General features: G+C 43.0%; 1 protein-coding gene across 5 annotated transcripts in view; it reads left to right on the plus strand.

The window, feature by feature from the left end:
• Nucleotides 1–18,086, plus strand: part of SORT1 (sortilin 1) — an 89,627-nt gene that overhangs the window by 36,278 nt on the left and 35,263 nt on the right. For 3 of the 5 annotated variants that reach the window (XM_073999923.1, XM_005542475.5, XM_065548554.2), the window contains 5 exons: nucleotides 7,310–7,412; nucleotides 8,585–8,749; nucleotides 12,412–12,485; nucleotides 15,866–15,915; nucleotides 16,919–17,049. In XM_073999923.1, the coding sequence (XP_073856024.1) occupies nucleotides 7,310–7,412; nucleotides 8,585–8,749; nucleotides 12,412–12,485; nucleotides 15,866–15,915; nucleotides 16,919–17,049 (523 nt within the window). The remainder of the gene's footprint in view (nucleotides 1–7,309; nucleotides 7,413–8,584; nucleotides 8,750–12,411; nucleotides 12,486–15,865; nucleotides 15,916–16,918; nucleotides 17,050–18,086) is intronic. The other 2 variants (XM_073999926.1, XM_015431685.4) reach the window with 1 other exon arrangement.

Below are 18,086 nucleotides of genomic sequence, written 5' to 3' on the forward strand. Positions count from 1 at the left end.
AAAGTTGTCATGAATACTGAATTAGTTAATAGTGAACCGTTGCTCCTAGGGGGACATATAGGGTTAGGTTTATGCAAACTTCTGGTCACAGCACTCATTTTCATCAAATGATCAATACATAACTTTGTTTTATGTGTGTTTCTGTTTAAAGATACCTTATTTAATGTGTATTATTGATTCATTAACACTGAATTCATGGCCAATAGCACTACAACTCTTGCCCAAACAAAGCTTGTCTCATATACTCATATTTCCTCCATGAGGCACATCAAAGCCTTCTTGCGTTTAGGAACACTCAACAGCATGTTGACACTGCACTTGGAGGCCATTTAGATAGAAAAAGTACCCCCAAAAAAGCATGAACATGCAAAAACCTAGCACTAAATAGACCGTGAAAAGGACACTTGTTTATAGTGTTAGAACTGAACACAAATCAGCTTGTTTGACCTCAGCTGGGAATGGGTACACTGGGTGACTCACATTTTTGCTGCTCTGTAAATGTCTGTAAATGACTAGCAAGGCACCATGAGTATTGATTTGGGGGTTACAAATAAATTTAAGAAGGTAAACAAATTTACAAATATAGAATCCATGCATAATGAAGATTATATAAGCTTTCTCAATTAGTAAAAACTACAAAACAATAATATTTTTAAGAGTTTGCCATCATCCTTGTTACTTTTATGTTATAATTTATGGTGGCTTAATCATGGCAAAATGAACAAAAGAAAATAGGTAGAAGCAGAAAGAGTTTTGAGGTGCATGCTTGAAAAAGCCTACATAGCTGTTAATGAAACTTAAAGACGATTCCGGTGAAGGCTCAGAAAGAAAAGAGGAGAGCTATAGAGAAAGCTTCCATCTTAGAGAATACCTAAGTAATCCATGGTAGAATATTCATTAAAATGTGGACCACAAAGGCCATTATGATGAGGTTTCTGGCAGAAATGAGGAACATGTTATTGGACAATAGAGAAAAAACAATGCTTGTTATAAAGTGGCAGAGAACTTGGCCAAATTGTGTTCATGTTCTAGTGTTTTGTGGAAAGTACAACTTGCAAGCAATGAAATTGCGTATTTAGCTAAAACAATATCTAAGTAAAATGTTGAAGTTGCAGCTTGGTTCCTCCTGACTGCTGGTAGTAAAATGTGGGAAAAGAGAAATGACTCAAGGACAGAATTATTAAGCAAGAAGAAAGCAGTACTTAAATATTTGGAAAATTCTCAGTCTATCTAAATTGCACAAACTGAGAATAATTAGGATGTGGCCGAGTGACCATTTGATAAAGAGATTAGCATGGGTGTGAACTAAGAACTTATTCAGTTACCCCAACAGGAAAACTGCCAGTTTGAACCCAATGAGGAAAGGCTTTCAGATTTTAAGGACCACAGAGCTATTCGATTGCATATGTGCACTCTTCTTTAAGACAAGGCAGTTCAGGGATCTCCAAGGCTGCCTCCTCAATTTCAAAAGGAGGGACCATCACCCAAAGCCATGGAAAAAAGGCCACCCAGATCCTTGGGGGCCTACCCGCTTTCTGGCAAGGCTGCAAAGCAAGACCACAATCCCAACATGTCTGGGAAGAGGAGGGACCCCCTCCCCAACATTGGACCTGTAGGACCCAGGTTAGAGCCAAAGAGAATTGTTTTCAAGCTTTAATATCTAGGCTGGGTGCAGTGGCTCATGCTTATAATCCCAGCACTTTGGGAGGCTGAGGTGGGAGGATTGCTTGGGGCCAGGAGTTTGAGACCAGCTGGGCAACATAGTGAGACCCATCTCTGCCAAAAAAAAAAAAAAAATTGGGTGCGGTGGCACATGACTAGAGTCCTAGCTACTTGGGAGGCTAAGGCAGAAGAATTGCTTGAGCTCAGGAGTTCTAGGCTGTAGTGAGCTATGATCACATCATTGCACCCCAACTTGGGTGGCAGAGCAAGACCCTCTATTTACTTAGTTTTGACACAGGGTCTTGCACTGTTGCCCAGGCTGGAGTGCAGTGGCATGATCTCGGCTCATTGTAGCTTCGACCTCCTGGGCTCAAGTGATCCTCCTGCCTCAGCTTCCCGAGTGGCTGGGACTACAGGCTGGAAATCACCATGCTCAGCTAATTTTTGTGTATTTTATAGAGATGGGGTTTCACCATGTCGCCCAGGCTGGTCTCAAACTCCTGGCCTCAAGCAGTCCTCCCACCTCAGCCTCCCAAAGTGCTAGGATTACAGGCGTGATCTTAGCACTTTGGGAGGCCGAGGTGGTAGGATGCCCAGCCTTAAGACCTACTCTTTAAAAATAACTAAATAAATATATATCATGAAGTTTGCCTATATTTTAGACTTAGTTGGAATCCCCTTTCATCTTTCCCATTTCCGTTTTTTGGAATGAAAATGTCTATACTGTGCCCGTCCCACCATTGTATTTTGGAAGTGCATAACTTGTTTGGTTTCACAAGTTTCACGGGTCAGGAGTTCAACACCAGCCTGGCCAAGATGGTGAAACCCTGTCTCTACTAAAAATACAAAAATTAGCCTTTGGGAGGCTAATATACAAAAATACAGACTGTACAACTGAAGGGCAGTTTGCTTCAGGATGAATCATACCTTCAGTCTCACCTTTGTCTGATATAGATGATACTTAGATGACACTTTCGATTTTAGACTTTAGAATTGATGCTGGAACAAGTTAAGACTTTTAGGCTGGATGCAGTAACTCACGCCTATAATCCCAGCACTTTGGGAGGCCGAGGAGGGCAGATCATCTGAGGTCAGGAGTTTGAGACCAGCCTGGCCAACATGGAGAAACCCTGTCTCTACTGAAAATACAAGAATTAGCTAGGTGTGGTGGCCCATGCCTTTAATCCCAGCTACTCGGGAGGCTGAGGCAGGAGAACCGCTTGAACCTGGGAGGCGGAGGTTGCAGTGAGCTGAGATCCTGCCTTTGCACTCCAGCCCGGGTAACAAGAGCGAAACTCTGTCTCAAAAAAATAAAATAAAATAAAAAGACTTTTGAGGTTGTTGGGATGTAACGAATGTATTTTGCATGTGAGAAGGCCATGAGTTTGGAGGAATGGAGTGGAGGGGCGGGGTGGGGGTGTCAGGATGCTGTATACTGAATGTTTGTGTTCCCTCTGAACTCATATGTTGAAATTTTAACCCCAAGTGCGATGGTATTAGGAGGTGGGACCTGTGGTAAGTGATTAGGTCATAAGGGCAGAACCTTCACCAGTGGGTTTAGTCCCCTTTTAAGAGAGACCCCCGAGAGCTCCCTTGTCCTTTCTGTCATGTACGGTTACAGTGACAAGAGGGCAATCTGTGAAGCAGGAAGCAGACCCTCACCAGACAGCACATCTGCTGGCACCTTCATCTTGGACTTCTTAGCCTCCAGAACTGTGAGAAATGAATTCCTGCTGTTTATAAGCCACCCAGTTTATAGTATTCTCTGATAGCAGCCCAAACTAAAATAAGCTGTATTCCAACTATATTTGTATTTTAGCATTATTGTCTTGAGTTATAAACGTTCGTGTTTACACCATGGATATATGCAAAAATGATCATTTATTTTTATTTTTTTTTTTTGAGATGGAGTCTCGCTCTATCGCCCAGGCTTGAGTGCAGTGGTGCAGTCTCTGCTCACTGCAAGCTCCGCCTCCCGGGTTCAGGCCATTCTCCTGCTTCAGCCTCCCAAGGTAGCTGGGACTACAGGCGCCCGCCACCGCGCCTGGCTACTTTTTTATATTTTTAGTAGAGACCGGGTTTTACCTGTGTAGCCAGGATGGTCTTGATCTCCTGACCTCAGGTGATCCACCCGCCTCGGCCTCCCAAAGTGCTGGGATTACAGGCGTGAGCCACCGCGCCCGGCCATGATCATTTATTTTTAGTAACCAGAAAGTGGACATTAGTGTTGATGCATAGAATTGTTATTAAAAAGACTTGTTTCTTTTTATTTATTTATTTATTTATTTTTGAGATGGAGTCTCGCTCTGTCGCCCAGGCTGGAGTGCAATGGCATGATCTTGGCTCACTGCAACCTCCGCCTCCCGGAGTCAAGCAATTCTCTGCCTTAGCCTCCTGAGTAGCAGGGATTGCAGGCACGTGCCACCACGCCTGGCTAATTTTTGTATTTTTAGTAGAGACGGAGTTTCACCATCTTGGCCAGGCTGGTGTTGAACTCCTGACCTCGTGATCCACCCGCCTCGGCCTCCCAAAGTGCTGGGATTACAGGCGTGAGCCACCGCGCCCAGCCAAAAAGACTTGTTTCTAAAGCAGTTGGTTTCACAGGGTTTTAATTGTTTACCTATCATATGACAGCTGTGCCTAACTGCATTAATTATCATATGGAATTTGAAAATTAGATTTATTTATCAAAGTTGCTTCATTGATTTCCTCTTCATGATGTATGCTGATAGAAAATAAAGTGCTAGGATCAGCCTGTAATCCTAGCACTTTGGGAGGCCGAGGTGGGAGGATTGCTTGAGGCCGGGAGTTTGAGACCATACATATCTTCGTGATATGTATGCTAATAGAAAATAAAGCTACATTTAAATAAAGTATTGTGTTAATAAAATATACCCCTGGGCCCAAAGTGGCCTTGCTAGTACTCTACTTAAGTCCTAGCAGGTTGATGCTAGTTCATTTTCTCCATTTATTTAACTGACTAAAGCACTAGAGTGCTGTAGCAGGTGATCTTTTGTTTTGCTCATGCTGGTTTCTTTTTTTGAAGGGCAGGGATGTGTTTGTTGTGCCAAGTTCTTAAAAAGCAAGCAGCCTTGCCAACAGGTTTGTGGAGATTCTCTGGGGATGTCATGAAGGAGGACCGATTTGTAAACTAGTCTTAATCAGGCTGCTTCAACCCCTTTGGAAGGTTTACAGGGCTGTTGATGATATATGCACTGTAGAGCTGGGAATTGTTTATGCACATCTCTTGGCCAGCTGTCAGGAAGGTAAGAGCTGATCTACTCCAAAGCCAAAGGAAGGGTAATATAGGACTTTGTTGGGTGGTGCCCAATGCTATTTCATTTATCTAGGAATTTTCTACGTGTGTGTATGTACTTAAGGAAGGATAAAGTCATTCAGACAACCTAGACATATATAGTTGTTTAAGCATATTATCAGGGACCTCTACATACCCACATGGATACTTCCCTTCTGTCTCCAACTTTCTCTTAGCTGATCTCTTCTGCCAGGTCATAAGCCCCTAGCAAGATAGAGGAAGGTCCCAGTTTGTAAGGGAAAAAATCCTCACAGATAATTAAAAGTTATCTCTAGTTTAGGGCTAAAGGTTCAGAGAATTGGACTATAGTTTCAATTTTGCCCTTAATTAACTAGTTGACTTTTGATAAATTGCCTTCCCTTGCAACTCCTCATCTGTGAAATGAGGGAGTTGGACAAGATGTTCACTTCAGCCCCTTACATCACTCATGGTTTTGCAATTCTTTATTTGTTGAGGCCGCTACCAAAACCTATAACATCATTTACATCATGTATATTCAGGCTTCACTTATTGATGGGGATACATTCTGTGAAGTGCATCATTAGGTGATTTCATTATTGTGCAAACATCGCAGAGTGTACTTAACTCATACCTAGACAGTATAGCCTACTACACACAGCAGCTATGTAGTATAACCTGTGGTTCCTAGGCAACAAACCCGTAGAGCATGTTACCGTACTGAATACTGTAGGCAGCTATAACACAGTGCTAAGTATTTGTATATCTAAACAGAAAAGGCATGGTAACAATATGGTATCATAATCTTCTGGACTCACCATCGTATAAATAGTCCGTTGGTGACCAAAGCATCTTCATGCAACATGTAGCTATATTCTATCATTGAAGACCACTGCAGATTACATTTATCTGTGTGTGAAAATTTGCAGTGCACAGCTGTCTTCATTGATGGATACTTTAATGAACATTAAGATTTAGCATTGTGTATTGTGTAAGAGAGCTATACATAGTATTAAACCTGTCAGTGTTAGACAGCTATGGAATTTTTGCTTTTATTTCCCAGAATCTAAACACGGATTCAGATACTTCTCAAAGATATTGTTGGAATGAACTTTTGGAAAAAGTTTTGAAACCCTGAAAGTTGAGATTAAGTTTGTTTTTCCTAGGTGTATTTCATGTACTGAGTGCCTTAGAGACTTGTGCCTAAGGATGGTAACTTCTAGGGGGGAAAACTTCAAGAACTTGGTACAGCTTCACTTACAGCTTTATCATAAGTGCTGTGGATTAATAGATTAGTTAGAAGCCTTTGGCTGTACTTTGCATAGATCTTACCTTAAACTAACTTGAATTATAAGGGAATAGTTGATTCTGTAACTAAGTACAGAAGAATGTCAGGCTTCAGGGTCAATTCAATTCAGTGTCATAGGCTCTACTTCTCAGGAATTCTGAAATTACCTTCTCTGTGCTCCCATTGGGACAGAATAACGATAGCAGTCTTTTTACTGTGTGTTCGTATACTGCATCATTGGGGTTTCTCAACCTTACTACTCTTGACCTTTGGGGCCAAGTAATTCTTTATTATTGTGGGACTGTCCTGTGCCTTGTAGGATGTTTGGCAACATCGCTGGCCACTACCCACTTAATGCCAGTAGCGCCTCAGCCCTGCGTTGTGATAATCAAAAATGTCTCCAGGACCGGGTGCGGGGGCTCATGTCTATAATCCCAGCACTTTGGGAGGCCAAGGCGGGCAGATCGCTTTGAGCTTGGGAGTTCGAGACCAGCCTGGGCAATGTGGTGAAACCCCGTCTCTACTTAAAATACAAAAATTAACCAGGCGTGGTGACACAGACCTGTAATTCCAGCTACTCGGGAGGCTGAGGCTGGAGAATCGCTTGAGCCTGGGAATTGCACCACTGAGCTGAGATTGCACCACTGAACTCCAGCCTGGGTAACAGAGTGTGATCTTGTCTCAAAGAAAGAAACAAAGTCTGCAGACGTTACCAAAAGTTTCTTGGGCGACAAAAACACCCTGATTGAGAACTGCTGGTCTGAAGGAATATAGACCATTTTATCAGGTGGCTGTCGTAAGTGGGAGGCAGTGTGCTTCCTAGAAGACCCCAAATTTCCCCCCGCTTTTGTCTCCCATTGGCTCATCCTGAGTCACTCCCCAATTCCTGAACCCCCATCACTGGTGAGGCGGGGTGGAATGTTCTTTGGACTCACCAGGGCACCTCTGGAGCTAGGAATGTGACTGTTGAGGGTGAGCCGAGTCTCTCAGTATGGTTGGTGGGAAGGGAGAATGAAAGCTGAGTAGGAACTCGTAATATCCATGACCACTGTACCCTAAATTTGCCCTTTTTTTCTTCCTCTCAGTGAGGATTATGGGAAGAACTTTAAGGATATTACAAATCTCATCAATAACACCTTTATTCGGACAGAATTTGGCATGGCTATTGGTCCTGAGAACTCTGGAAAGGTGAGACTCATTCTTGTATACATAAAGCTTGTGCTTGATACCACATGCAGAGCTGTCAGATATTAGTATTGGCATGGTCCAGTGATTCACAATAATGTATTTTAGTTTAGTATTGCTATATTTGTATTTTAAAATTAAACACTTTTTTTTTTTTTAAGACAAGGTCTCACTCTGTCCCTCAGGCTGGAGTGCAGTGGTACCATCACAGCTCACTGCAGTCTTGACCTTCTAGGCTCAAGGGATCCTCCCACCTCAGTCACTTGAGTAGCTGAGACTACAGGCTCTTGTCACCACTCCCGGGTAATTTTTTTTTTTTTTTTTTTTTTTTTGTAGAGACAGGGTTTTGCTATGTTGCCCAGGCTGATCTTGAACTCCTGGACTCAGGCGATCCGCCCACCTCGGCCCCCTGAAGTGCTGGGATTACAGGCTTGAGCCACTGTGCCTGCCTTAAACACAATTTAATATCAGTCGTATAAGAATGGAACTCTTGCCAGGCGCTGTGGCTCACGCCTGTAATCCCAGCACTTTGGAAGGCCGAGGCGGGCGGATCACGAGGTCAGGAGATCGAGACCATCCTGGCGAACACGGTGAAACCCCGTCTCTACTGAAAATACAAAAGAATTAGCCGGGTGTGGTGGCAGGCGCCTGTAGTCCCAGCTTCTAGGGAAGCTGAGGCAGGAGAATAGCGTGAACCCAGGAGGCAGCGGAGCTTGCAGTGAGCGGAGATTGCGCCACTGCACTCCAGCCTGGGCGACAGAGCGAGACTCCATCTCAAAAAAAAAAAAAGAATGGAACTCTGAGCACACAGATTTATTTTTTTTGTTCCCTGCCCAAGGTGCACCAAAGCCCTTAATAATTACGCAGCAGTTGCTTAACGTTCCAATGTATATACCCTATGACAACATTTTAGTCTTTTGGAAAACTAATCTCAGTTATTCAGCCTAATCAAGGCTTAAACCCACAGATACGATGTCCCAGCTCAGTTCAGGGTGTTATTTTTTGATAAGAATAAGACCCAAGGAGTAGAGTGGAGCAACTAATCGGTTTTTGTAACTCTTCTTTCTTCTAGAACTAAGATTTCTTAACTAATGTCTGGTGAAAATGGTGTACGAACTTGTGTGCTTGCATAGATAGTATCATACCCTGAATCAGATCTTTCCTCTTCCTGTCAGGTGGTATTAACAGCAGAGGTGTCTGGAGGAAGTCGTGGAGGAAGAATCTTCAGATCATCAGATTTTGCGAAGAACTTTGTGCAAACAGATCTCCCTTTTCATCCCCTCACTCAGATGATGTATAGCCCTCAGAATTCTGACTATCTTTTAGCTCTCAGCACTGAAGTAAGTCCAGTTGAGGAACATGGTTTGTCTTTTGCATTTTAGAGTCTCAAATGTACTGCCTTAGAAGGATCCTTTAGGAAATGCTTTTAATATTGGACTTCTTTCTAGAATCTCCTTATGGCATGAAGTTTGTATTTTTTTTAACGATTTTTCCTATTTGGTAAAGGACACAATTTCCATGTGCTATCTATTCCAGGTAAGTATGATGCCTAGTTGTCATTGTAATTTTTTTAAGTGACTAAATGTATGGTATTGCAGTAATGAACTAGAAAACAGTTTAATTTAACCATTCTTGTGCTACAAGGGACAAGCATAAATTGTCAAACTCCTGATGTTGTCATTGTTCCTTTTCTGTGATCAGACAACATCTTTCTAATTTTTTTTCTTTTTTGTTAGGTCATCAGTTTATAAAACATACTGGTTTCTGTCGTTGGCACTCATGTATAAATATCCAAAGTCTTAAATCCCTGCGCTCCCTACCACATTCCTATACTTTCTCCAGAAACCAGTGTGTTTTCCTAACCCTCCCACTTCTCTTCTGAAAGTTCTCTGAGGAACACATTCAGCTTCTCCTTTCCTGGAGGACCAGTCTCCCTTTACTGTGGTTAAGGGCCCAAAGTGGCTGAGTTGCTAGACTGTAATAATCAGAATTATACTTTACATTTTTATGGCCTTCTCTCATCAGATAGAAACACCTGAGGAACTAGTTCAAGAGGCACATCCCTTTGCCCAAACCCAGAGATAATAAGTCAATGACTTCTGTTGTAGGGTGGCCAATATTTTTAACAGGCTCCCCAGCTGAGCCTGAGCACCAAAGTTTGAGAGTCATTGCTGTACTAACTGTTTTGGGGTCAGAAACAAGATCATAACTGTGAACTAGTCAGGCTGAGCAAAGGGTGACATAGGAGGATGAAGGGCACTAGAAGAGAGATCTGGATTCTGGGCTTTCTGTGGGGAGATTTTTGAGCAGAGGTCAGGCTAGGGGGTTCCAGGAGGGCCAGAGTTATGCTTCTTTTTGAGACAGTTTTGCTCTTCTTGCCCAGGCTGGAGTGCAATGGCGCGATCTGGTCTCACTGCAGCGTCCACCTCCCGCGTACAAGCGATTCTCCTGCCTCAGCCTCCAGAGTAGCTGAGATTACAGGCATGTGCCACCACACCCAGCTAATTTTTTTGTATTTTTAGTAGAGACAAGGTTTCACCATGTTGGCCAGGCTGGTCTCGAACTCCTGACCTCAGGTGATCCGCCTGCCTCGGCCTCCCAAAGTGCTGGGATTACAGGCGTGAGCCACTGTGTCTGGCCTCAGAGTTATGCTTAGCAGTGGAGGCTGGGGGAAGGAAACTAGCTTGCTGGGGAGTAAGCTTCAGATCTTAGAACAATTCCTAGAAATTGGCCTCCAGCAGCTTAAGCTGAAAGCACTACAAGGGAGCAAGGAGCCCTCCCTAGGAATGAACAGGCCCATAGAGCTCCCCTTTGACTACTGCGTCTCCTTTACCAAGTGTCTCAGGGTTATTAAAACAGCACTATCCTCAGAAAGAGACAGATACAATCTGCTTCGGTATCTGAAATGTCTTCCATTTAAGGGTAAGTCTGAAGTACATATAATTGGGCTGGAGAAGAGGGACCAATTTGTACTAAAGTGCAAATAAGTGGTATCAAATTCTGCCTTGTCTTTATAAGTAGAATTAGATAAATTAGAAATGCTGGGATGTGAATATATTACCAGGGGAGAAAAAGTTAAAGGAGAATGGTGGGTGAGAGTACAGGAGTACTGAACATAAATTCTGCCTAAATAAGTTACATTTATTTCAGCTAGACTAGGACATCTCTGTCCCATCTCCGCTGAGGCCGAGCTCAGTAAGCTCACATTACCAGTGTTATGTTGTCAGTCAGGGTTTTGTTAAGTCTCTGCTACATTTCAAACTATTGGCCAATTCCTCCTTTTGAGAACTCTAATTATTTGGCTTCTGTGACATTATTCCTTTTAGTTCTTCTAGCTTTCTAGCTATTCCTTCTTAGTATCTTCCTTAACCTCCTTTCAGCCTACCCTTAAATGCCTACTCCTCATTTCACTGAGCAGTCTCTTCCACTCTTACCATTTAACTACCACCACCTATAATGTATAAGATTTTCAAATACTTATCTCTAGCCCTGGTTTTCCCCTAATGCATCATATTCCTGTCTTGCTGCCCCCTGAATATCTCTAGCTGGATGTTCCACAAGCACCTTAAATCAATTTAAAACTGAGCTTCCTCCCTACTCTTCTCTCAGACCTGATCTTCTTCCCTTAATCCTTATACTAGTTAATGATATCACATTGCATCCGATACCCCAACCAGAAAACCAGGGTGACCAACTTACACGTGCACGCACACACACACACACATCCCCCATACTCCTACCTCTCATCCTGCCCTGGAGGAAAAGTCATCCAGTTCTACTATGCTAGCTTCTAAATTCTTGCAGAGCCTGTTCCTCATGGCCAGTGTTCAAGACCTCATTAGCTCTTACCGAACTAATGTGGCAGTCATTCACTGCTTTTCCTGCCTCTAGTCTGGACCCTCTGAAATCCGTCTTTCCCATTCTCATCCAAGTACTCCACCTAAAAAAGTGAAATGGACTGTGTCATCCTCCTGCTTAGCACACATTCCTCCTGGGAGCACCTCATATGCAATAAGCCCTGGAGTCCTTACCATGGCACAGAAGGAAGGCTCTCTGTGAGCTGGCCTCACCTTTCTGCCTAGCGTTAGTTCCTCATTTGCTTACCTTGGAATTTGCACTCCAGTAATGTCTGATGGCTTTTAGCTCCCTGTACACGCTGCAGGGTTTATGACCTCCTTGTCTTTGCTAATACTAGTCTCTCTTTGTGCAGCAACACCTCATCTCCCTGTTTGCCTTCTTTTGGTCCCACTGCTCATCATTTAAAACTCAGTGCAGGCCGGGCGCGGTGGCTCAAGCCTGTAATCCCAGCACTTTGGGAGGCCGAGACAGGCAGATCACAAGGTCAGAAGATCGAGACCATCCTGGCTAACACGATGAAACCCCATCTCTACTAAAAAATACAAAAAACTAGCCGGGCGAGGTGGCGGGCGCCTGTAGTCCCAGCTACTTGGGAGGCTGAGGCAGGAGAATGGCCTAAACCCAGGAGGCGGAGCTTGCAGTGAGCTGAGATCCGGCCACTACACTCCAGCCTGGGCGACAGAGCAAGACTCCGTCTCAAAAAAAAAAAAAAACTCAGTGCAGCTGTCTTCTTCAGGAAACTATCTCTGATGCGATGTTCCTCCTCTCCCCACTTCTATACTAGACCATATTTTATAACTCTGCATAGTGTTGAACTTTCTTCTTATCTATGCCCCTTGTTAAACTGTGAGCCCCTTCTCTCAGCAGGGAGTGTGTCTTATTCATCTTTGTATCCCCAGTGCAACATCTGGTACAGTGCCTGGCACATAGTAGGCACTTCATACACATTTGTTATTCCGAACTTTCAAGACCCCAAAAGGGCCCAGATAGACCATGTGTGCGTCTGTGGAGCTCGGGCAGCTCTGATGGAGCTTCAGTGTGTGTTTTTACTGTCCTGAATGATTGGATATGAAATATTAAAGGTCATACAAGCAACTGCACAAGATAAAGCTAGAATTTTGATAAGTCATTTATAATCTTTCAGAATGGCCTGTGGGTGTCCAAGAATTTTGGGGGAAAATGGGAAGAAATCCACAAAGCAGTATGTTTGGCCAAATGGTAAGTAACAGAAGACTCCATCTGTGCAGAGCCCTAAACCCTTTTCCTGATAGTGCTGCCAAAAATCACATGAATGAATATTGAGCACTTACTGTGTGCCAAGTGCTCTTCAGGGTGCCATAAGGAATATCAGAGAGGGCTATGACACAGGCCTTGACCTGGAGGAGCTTCTCATTCTGCTGGGAAAGAAGACTTAGTCTCACTTAAATGTTAGAACATAAAGTATAAAACAAGGCATGTGACTGAGTTGCTGCTGCCTGCCCAGGGTTTATTCTCTATGAATGGTGACATCAATTAAAATACAATAAAATATAGCTTTAATTTAGGGATTTAAATACTTCTCCATGCCCAGATTTACACTCTCTTGTCTGGAGTTCCATTTCAGTTATGTAGAACATGGCAAGGAATCAGGAAGAAAGCTGAAAGAGCTTCCAGACTCCTGAAGTCACATTGCGCACCAAAACTCATTCACTGTTCTCGGAGAGATTCCCTGCCCCTCCGGGTGCCTACTTAAAGAGGATGGAGTGGAGGGAGCTCTTACTTGGAAGTCGCGTCACCTTTGTTCTATCCTCACTCTGCTGCTAGTCAGGGGCTCAACCTTTCTGGGCTTTAGTTTTTTTCCTTTTGTAAAAGGAGGCTTATTTGGAGAATGTGGGGATGGCTAAGCAAGAATTGAATTAAGAGGCTTTATGCCTCCAAAATCTGATTAGGCTCAGAATGTTGTTTAGAGCCTCTTTCTCCTTTCCCTTTGACTAATTTCAGCTAATTTGTGAATCCCAGTTTATAGCAGATTGGTTCCAGAGGTGGGATATGTAACTGCTACAATAAGCACGTAACAGCATTAGAATTACAGCCTGAGAGCTGGAAGGAGGTGAAATTACTCTAAAAGAACAGACAAAACTTAGAGAATAAACAGTATGAAATTCTTTAGTGCTAGATCAAGAAAGTACACCTGCGTTGGTAACTTCTAATGGGAACACTGTGTTGTAGTTTGATACAATTGATGTTCATGATCAGGACCCACAATACCAAGAGTTTCCTGTACTGGAGGAATCAGGAAAGTGTAGAATACAGATTTGAAATGCGTCTACCAAGATTAATTAAAGTATTAAATATGTTGCTTAAATAAAGTAGGCCTTTTCTAGAAATGTTCCTTGTTCTTGAGATATAGGGTATTGCTCTTCTGTCCAGGCTAGAGTACAGTGGCACAGTCGTGGCTTATCACAGCCTTCACCTCCTGGACTTAAGTGATCCTTCTCCCTCAGGCTCCCAAGTAGTTGGGACTACAGGCATGTGCCACCATGCCTAGCTAATTTTTGTATTTTTATTTTGTGGAGATGTGGGGGGGTCTCACTGTGTTGCCCAGGCTGGTCTCAAACTTCTGTGTTCAAACAATCCTTCCTCCTCAGAACCTCCCAAAGTACTGGGATTATAGCTATAGGCCACCATGCCTAGCCCCAGAAATGTTTTTTTAATGAGGTTTTTATAGCACCACTCTGGTACACATGCCACATTTGCTTTCATTTTATGTATTCTAATGAATTGTATTTGTACCTTATACAGTTTTATCAGGAAGGAAGTAATTTTTTTTTTTTTGAGACAGTGTCTTACTCTGTTGCCCAGGTTGGGGTGCAGTGGTGCAGTCTCGGCTCACTGCAGTCTCCACCTCCCAGGTTCAAGTGATTCTCCTGCCTCAGCCTCCTGAGTAGCTGGGATTACTGGCGTGCGCCACCACACCCTGTAGTAGAGATGGGGTTTCACCATGTTGGCCAAGCTGGTCTCAAACTCCTGACCTCATGATCTGCTCACCTCAGCCTCCCAAAGTGCTGGGATTACAGGGCGTGAGCCACTGCACCAGGCGGAAGTAATTTTTAAGATAACTAAGTTAAATTGTTTCACTCCTGATGGAACTAAAACATGTAGGTCATGTGTAAGTAAGACTTCAGTAATTTTTTTTTTTTTTTTAGATAAGGCCTGGCTCTGTCACCCAGGCTGGGATGTAGTGGCACGATCTCTGCTTCCTGCAGCCTCTGCCTCCTGGGCTCAAGTGATCCTCGCACTTCAGCCTTCCCAGCAGCTGGAACTACAGGCATACACCTGGCTAATTTTTGTTAAATTTTAATCATTAAAACTCATATTTAGCCACATGCAGTAGCTCATACCCATAATCCAAGCACTTTAGGAGGCTGAGATGGAAGGATCGCTTGAGACCAGGAATTCAAGACCCGCCTGGGCAACATAGTGAGACCCCATCTCTATAAAAAATTAATAAAAAGAAAAAAAAAAGCCAAGCATGGTGGTGCACTCCTGTAGTTCTCGTTACTCAAAAGAATGAGGTGGGAGGATCACTTGAGCCGAGGAGTTCGAGGCTGCAGTGAGCTGTGATTGCCCCGCTGCACTCCAAACTAGGTGACAGAGCAAGACTCCATCACTTAAATAAACAAGCACAACCTTATCTTTAAAACTAAAAAGTTATTTTAAAAGAGTATTTTGTTGTGTATCCTATGCAAGATTTTTACTTTTGTAACTTTTTTTTGTTTAGTGTCTAAATATGAATAACCAGGCTGCTGCTGTTTACTCACCTTTTTAGATCTCTAGTTTCTAGGAATTTACAACCTAAAGTTCTGAAAGAACATTCTCAAAACCAACACCTTTTTTTGGTTGTAATCCAGTAAGTGCCGGGAGGGTCTGAATCTAGTTCCCTGCAAACTCCCTTTCCAGGTTACATTTTAAATAATTCAACCACTGACCTAGTTGTCTATTTGAGATGGAAGAACTAAATTATTTAGCTCATACAAAGCATTGAACTTGATTCTGAAGGGAAACAGCAAAGCATAGTACCTGCCCTGAAGAAGCTAATTTATATAGTAGGAAAGGTAAGGCACATACTATGCAAGTAAAATAAGAAACAGTAGGCAAATGCATGCCAGCTGCTCTAAAACAGAGTTTCTCAACCTCAGCACTAATGACATTTTGGATCAAAGAATTCCTTATCATGTAGGACCATCCTGTGCATCATAAATATGTAACAGCATCCCTGGCCTCTACCCGCTAGATGCCAGTAACAACTCCCCAACCCACCGCCCAGTTGTGACGATCAAAAATGTCAGAGGCATATGTGGAGAGGGTGAATAGACAAGCATGACTGCCTGAAAGAGTTCACTTAAAGAAGTGGTAGACTATAGAGAACACGTGGGCTGGGCAGTGGGGAGCTTGACGGGCAGAGCTGTGAAGGACTAGGGCTCAGCACCTGAGAAGCGGTGCTTGTTGGTACCTGTGAATGAAGCTTGTTAGACCTGCTAGGAAGTTTGTGAGTAAGGTCAACACAGTCCTTCAGCAGTCTTAAACCATTTCTTTTCCCCGTTTTTGCCTCATTGTAGGGGATCAGACAACACCATCTTCTTTACCACCTATGCAAATGGCTCCTGCAGTAAGTATATTTTAGTCCCAGAAAATAGTGTCCTGTTGTCCATTCGTGGTAGAATTTTCTGGATTGTGCAAGGTAGAAACATAAAATATCCTTCTATTCTCCTGAAATTGTAATAGCTAAAGAAAGCTGTTAGTGATTATTAAAATCTTAAAAATAAAACCAAATTACTACACTATCCAGATCAAGTAAAAATATAGGCTATACATAGAGGCAATATTTAATCTTAGCCATGTATTTATGTAAAGCAAATATTATGCTACAGACAACAGCAAATTGAAATGCATAGTTATTTCTACAGGAAAGCATGGGTTGTGTTTGTGTTTGCTTGTAGAAGCAACTGGCTTCCCAAATGATGACACAATTTCAAAACAGAAAGCAAAATCTATCATTTACTCATATTTCAACAGATATTTGAGCACCTGCTCATATGCTAAACACTATTCTAAGGATGGAGAGAACAAAACACCCAAGGCCTGCCCTCATGGAATGTAAATTCAAGTAGGGGTGTTGGATGATAAACAAGAAAACCAAAACTCAAGCTGGGCATGATGGTTGCATGCCTGTAGTCCCAGCTACTTGGGAGGCTGGGACAGCAGGCTGGCTTGAGCCCAGAAGTTCAAGGACAGCTTGGGCAATGTGGCAAGACCCCCAGCTCTTAAAAGAAAAGAAAACTCGACAATTTAAAATGGGATAAGATAATTCTAAACTGTGCCATGAAGAAAGTAAAGCAGCATGCTGTGGCTTTGATGTTTTCATGAAACACTGTATTGGAATTAAGTAATCTCTTACCTTTCCATCGAGCAAAAATCTGAAATGTATAAAATAAAACACAAATATGAATTTCCTAAATCTAATGCTGTATCACATTTTATGTTGTCACTTGATTAACATGCATAGTATTTAAAATGGTTTAGCTATAAAATTAAGACTGATTCTAAAACAACTGCTTTGAACTAGGCTCACCAGTAAGTGAAATTTTAATTAATATTTTGTCTTGTTTAAGAAGCTGACCTTGGGGCTCTGGAATTATGGAGAACTTTAGACTTGGGAAAAAGCTTCAAAACTATTGGCGTGAAAATCTACTCATTTGGTCTTGGGGGACGTTTCCTTTTTGCCTCTGTGATGGCTGATAAGGTAGGTATTGCCTTGTTCCCTTTGGGGTCTGATATTTCTGCAAATATCTCTCCTATAGATTCTCCTTATTACTTGGCACTGACAGAGTTTCTTGTCTTTTTGCTATATTTAGTGCCACTGTAAGTGTTAGGGGTGATTCTTTTTGCAGAGGCTGATTGAATCTGATAGGCTACTCTGCAATTTGGCCTTCAGTCACCACGTGAATTCTGGTATCTTTTCTGGGAATTTTTTTTTTTTTTTTCTTCTTGAAGCAGAGTCTTGCTCTGTTGCCCAGACTGGAGTGCAGTGATGCGATCTCGGCTCACTGCAACCTCCACCTCCCAGATTAAAGCAATTCACCTGCCTCAACCTCCCAAGTAAGCGAGACTAAAAGTGTGCGCCACCACACCGGGATAATTTTTGTATTTTTAGTAGAGATGGGATTTCACCATGTTGGCCAGGCTGGTCTTGAACTCCTGAGCTCAGGTGATTCCCCCTGCCTTGGCCTCCCAAAGTGCTGGGATTATAGGCGTGAGCCACCGCGCCTGGCCAGGATATTTTGATCCAGGGTTTGGGCATTACTCAGACATGGACATCTGTAGAAAGCAATCTCTTGCTCATTATCCAAAAATAAAGATACAATTAGATAACATTAATTTATTGAGTGCCTACTATATGCTAGGTACTATTCTAAGTCCCAGGAATATGGCAGTGAACAAAACAGATAAATTTCCTGCTCTCAGAACTTATATTTAAGGGGGAAAATAAATACTCAAAAAATAAATATGAAGGCTGGGGGTGGTGGCTCATGCCTGTAATCTCAGGACTTTGGGAGGCTGAGGCAGGTGGATCCCTTGAGGCCAGGAGTTCAAGACCAGCCTGGGCAACATGACAAAACCCTGTCTCTACAAAATATAGGAAAATTAGCCGGGAATGGTGGCGTGTGCCTGTAGTCTCAGCCACTTGGGAAGCTGAGGCGGGAGGATCTCCTGAGCCTGGGGAGGTTGAGGCTGCAGTGAGCTGTGATCATGCCACTGCACTCCAGCCTGGGTGACAGT

Source organism: Macaca fascicularis, chromosome 1 (genome assembly GCF_037993035.2).
Source record: "Macaca fascicularis isolate 582-1 chromosome 1, T2T-MFA8v1.1".
Classification (NCBI taxonomy): Eukaryota; Metazoa; Chordata; class Mammalia; order Primates; family Cercopithecidae; genus Macaca; species Macaca fascicularis.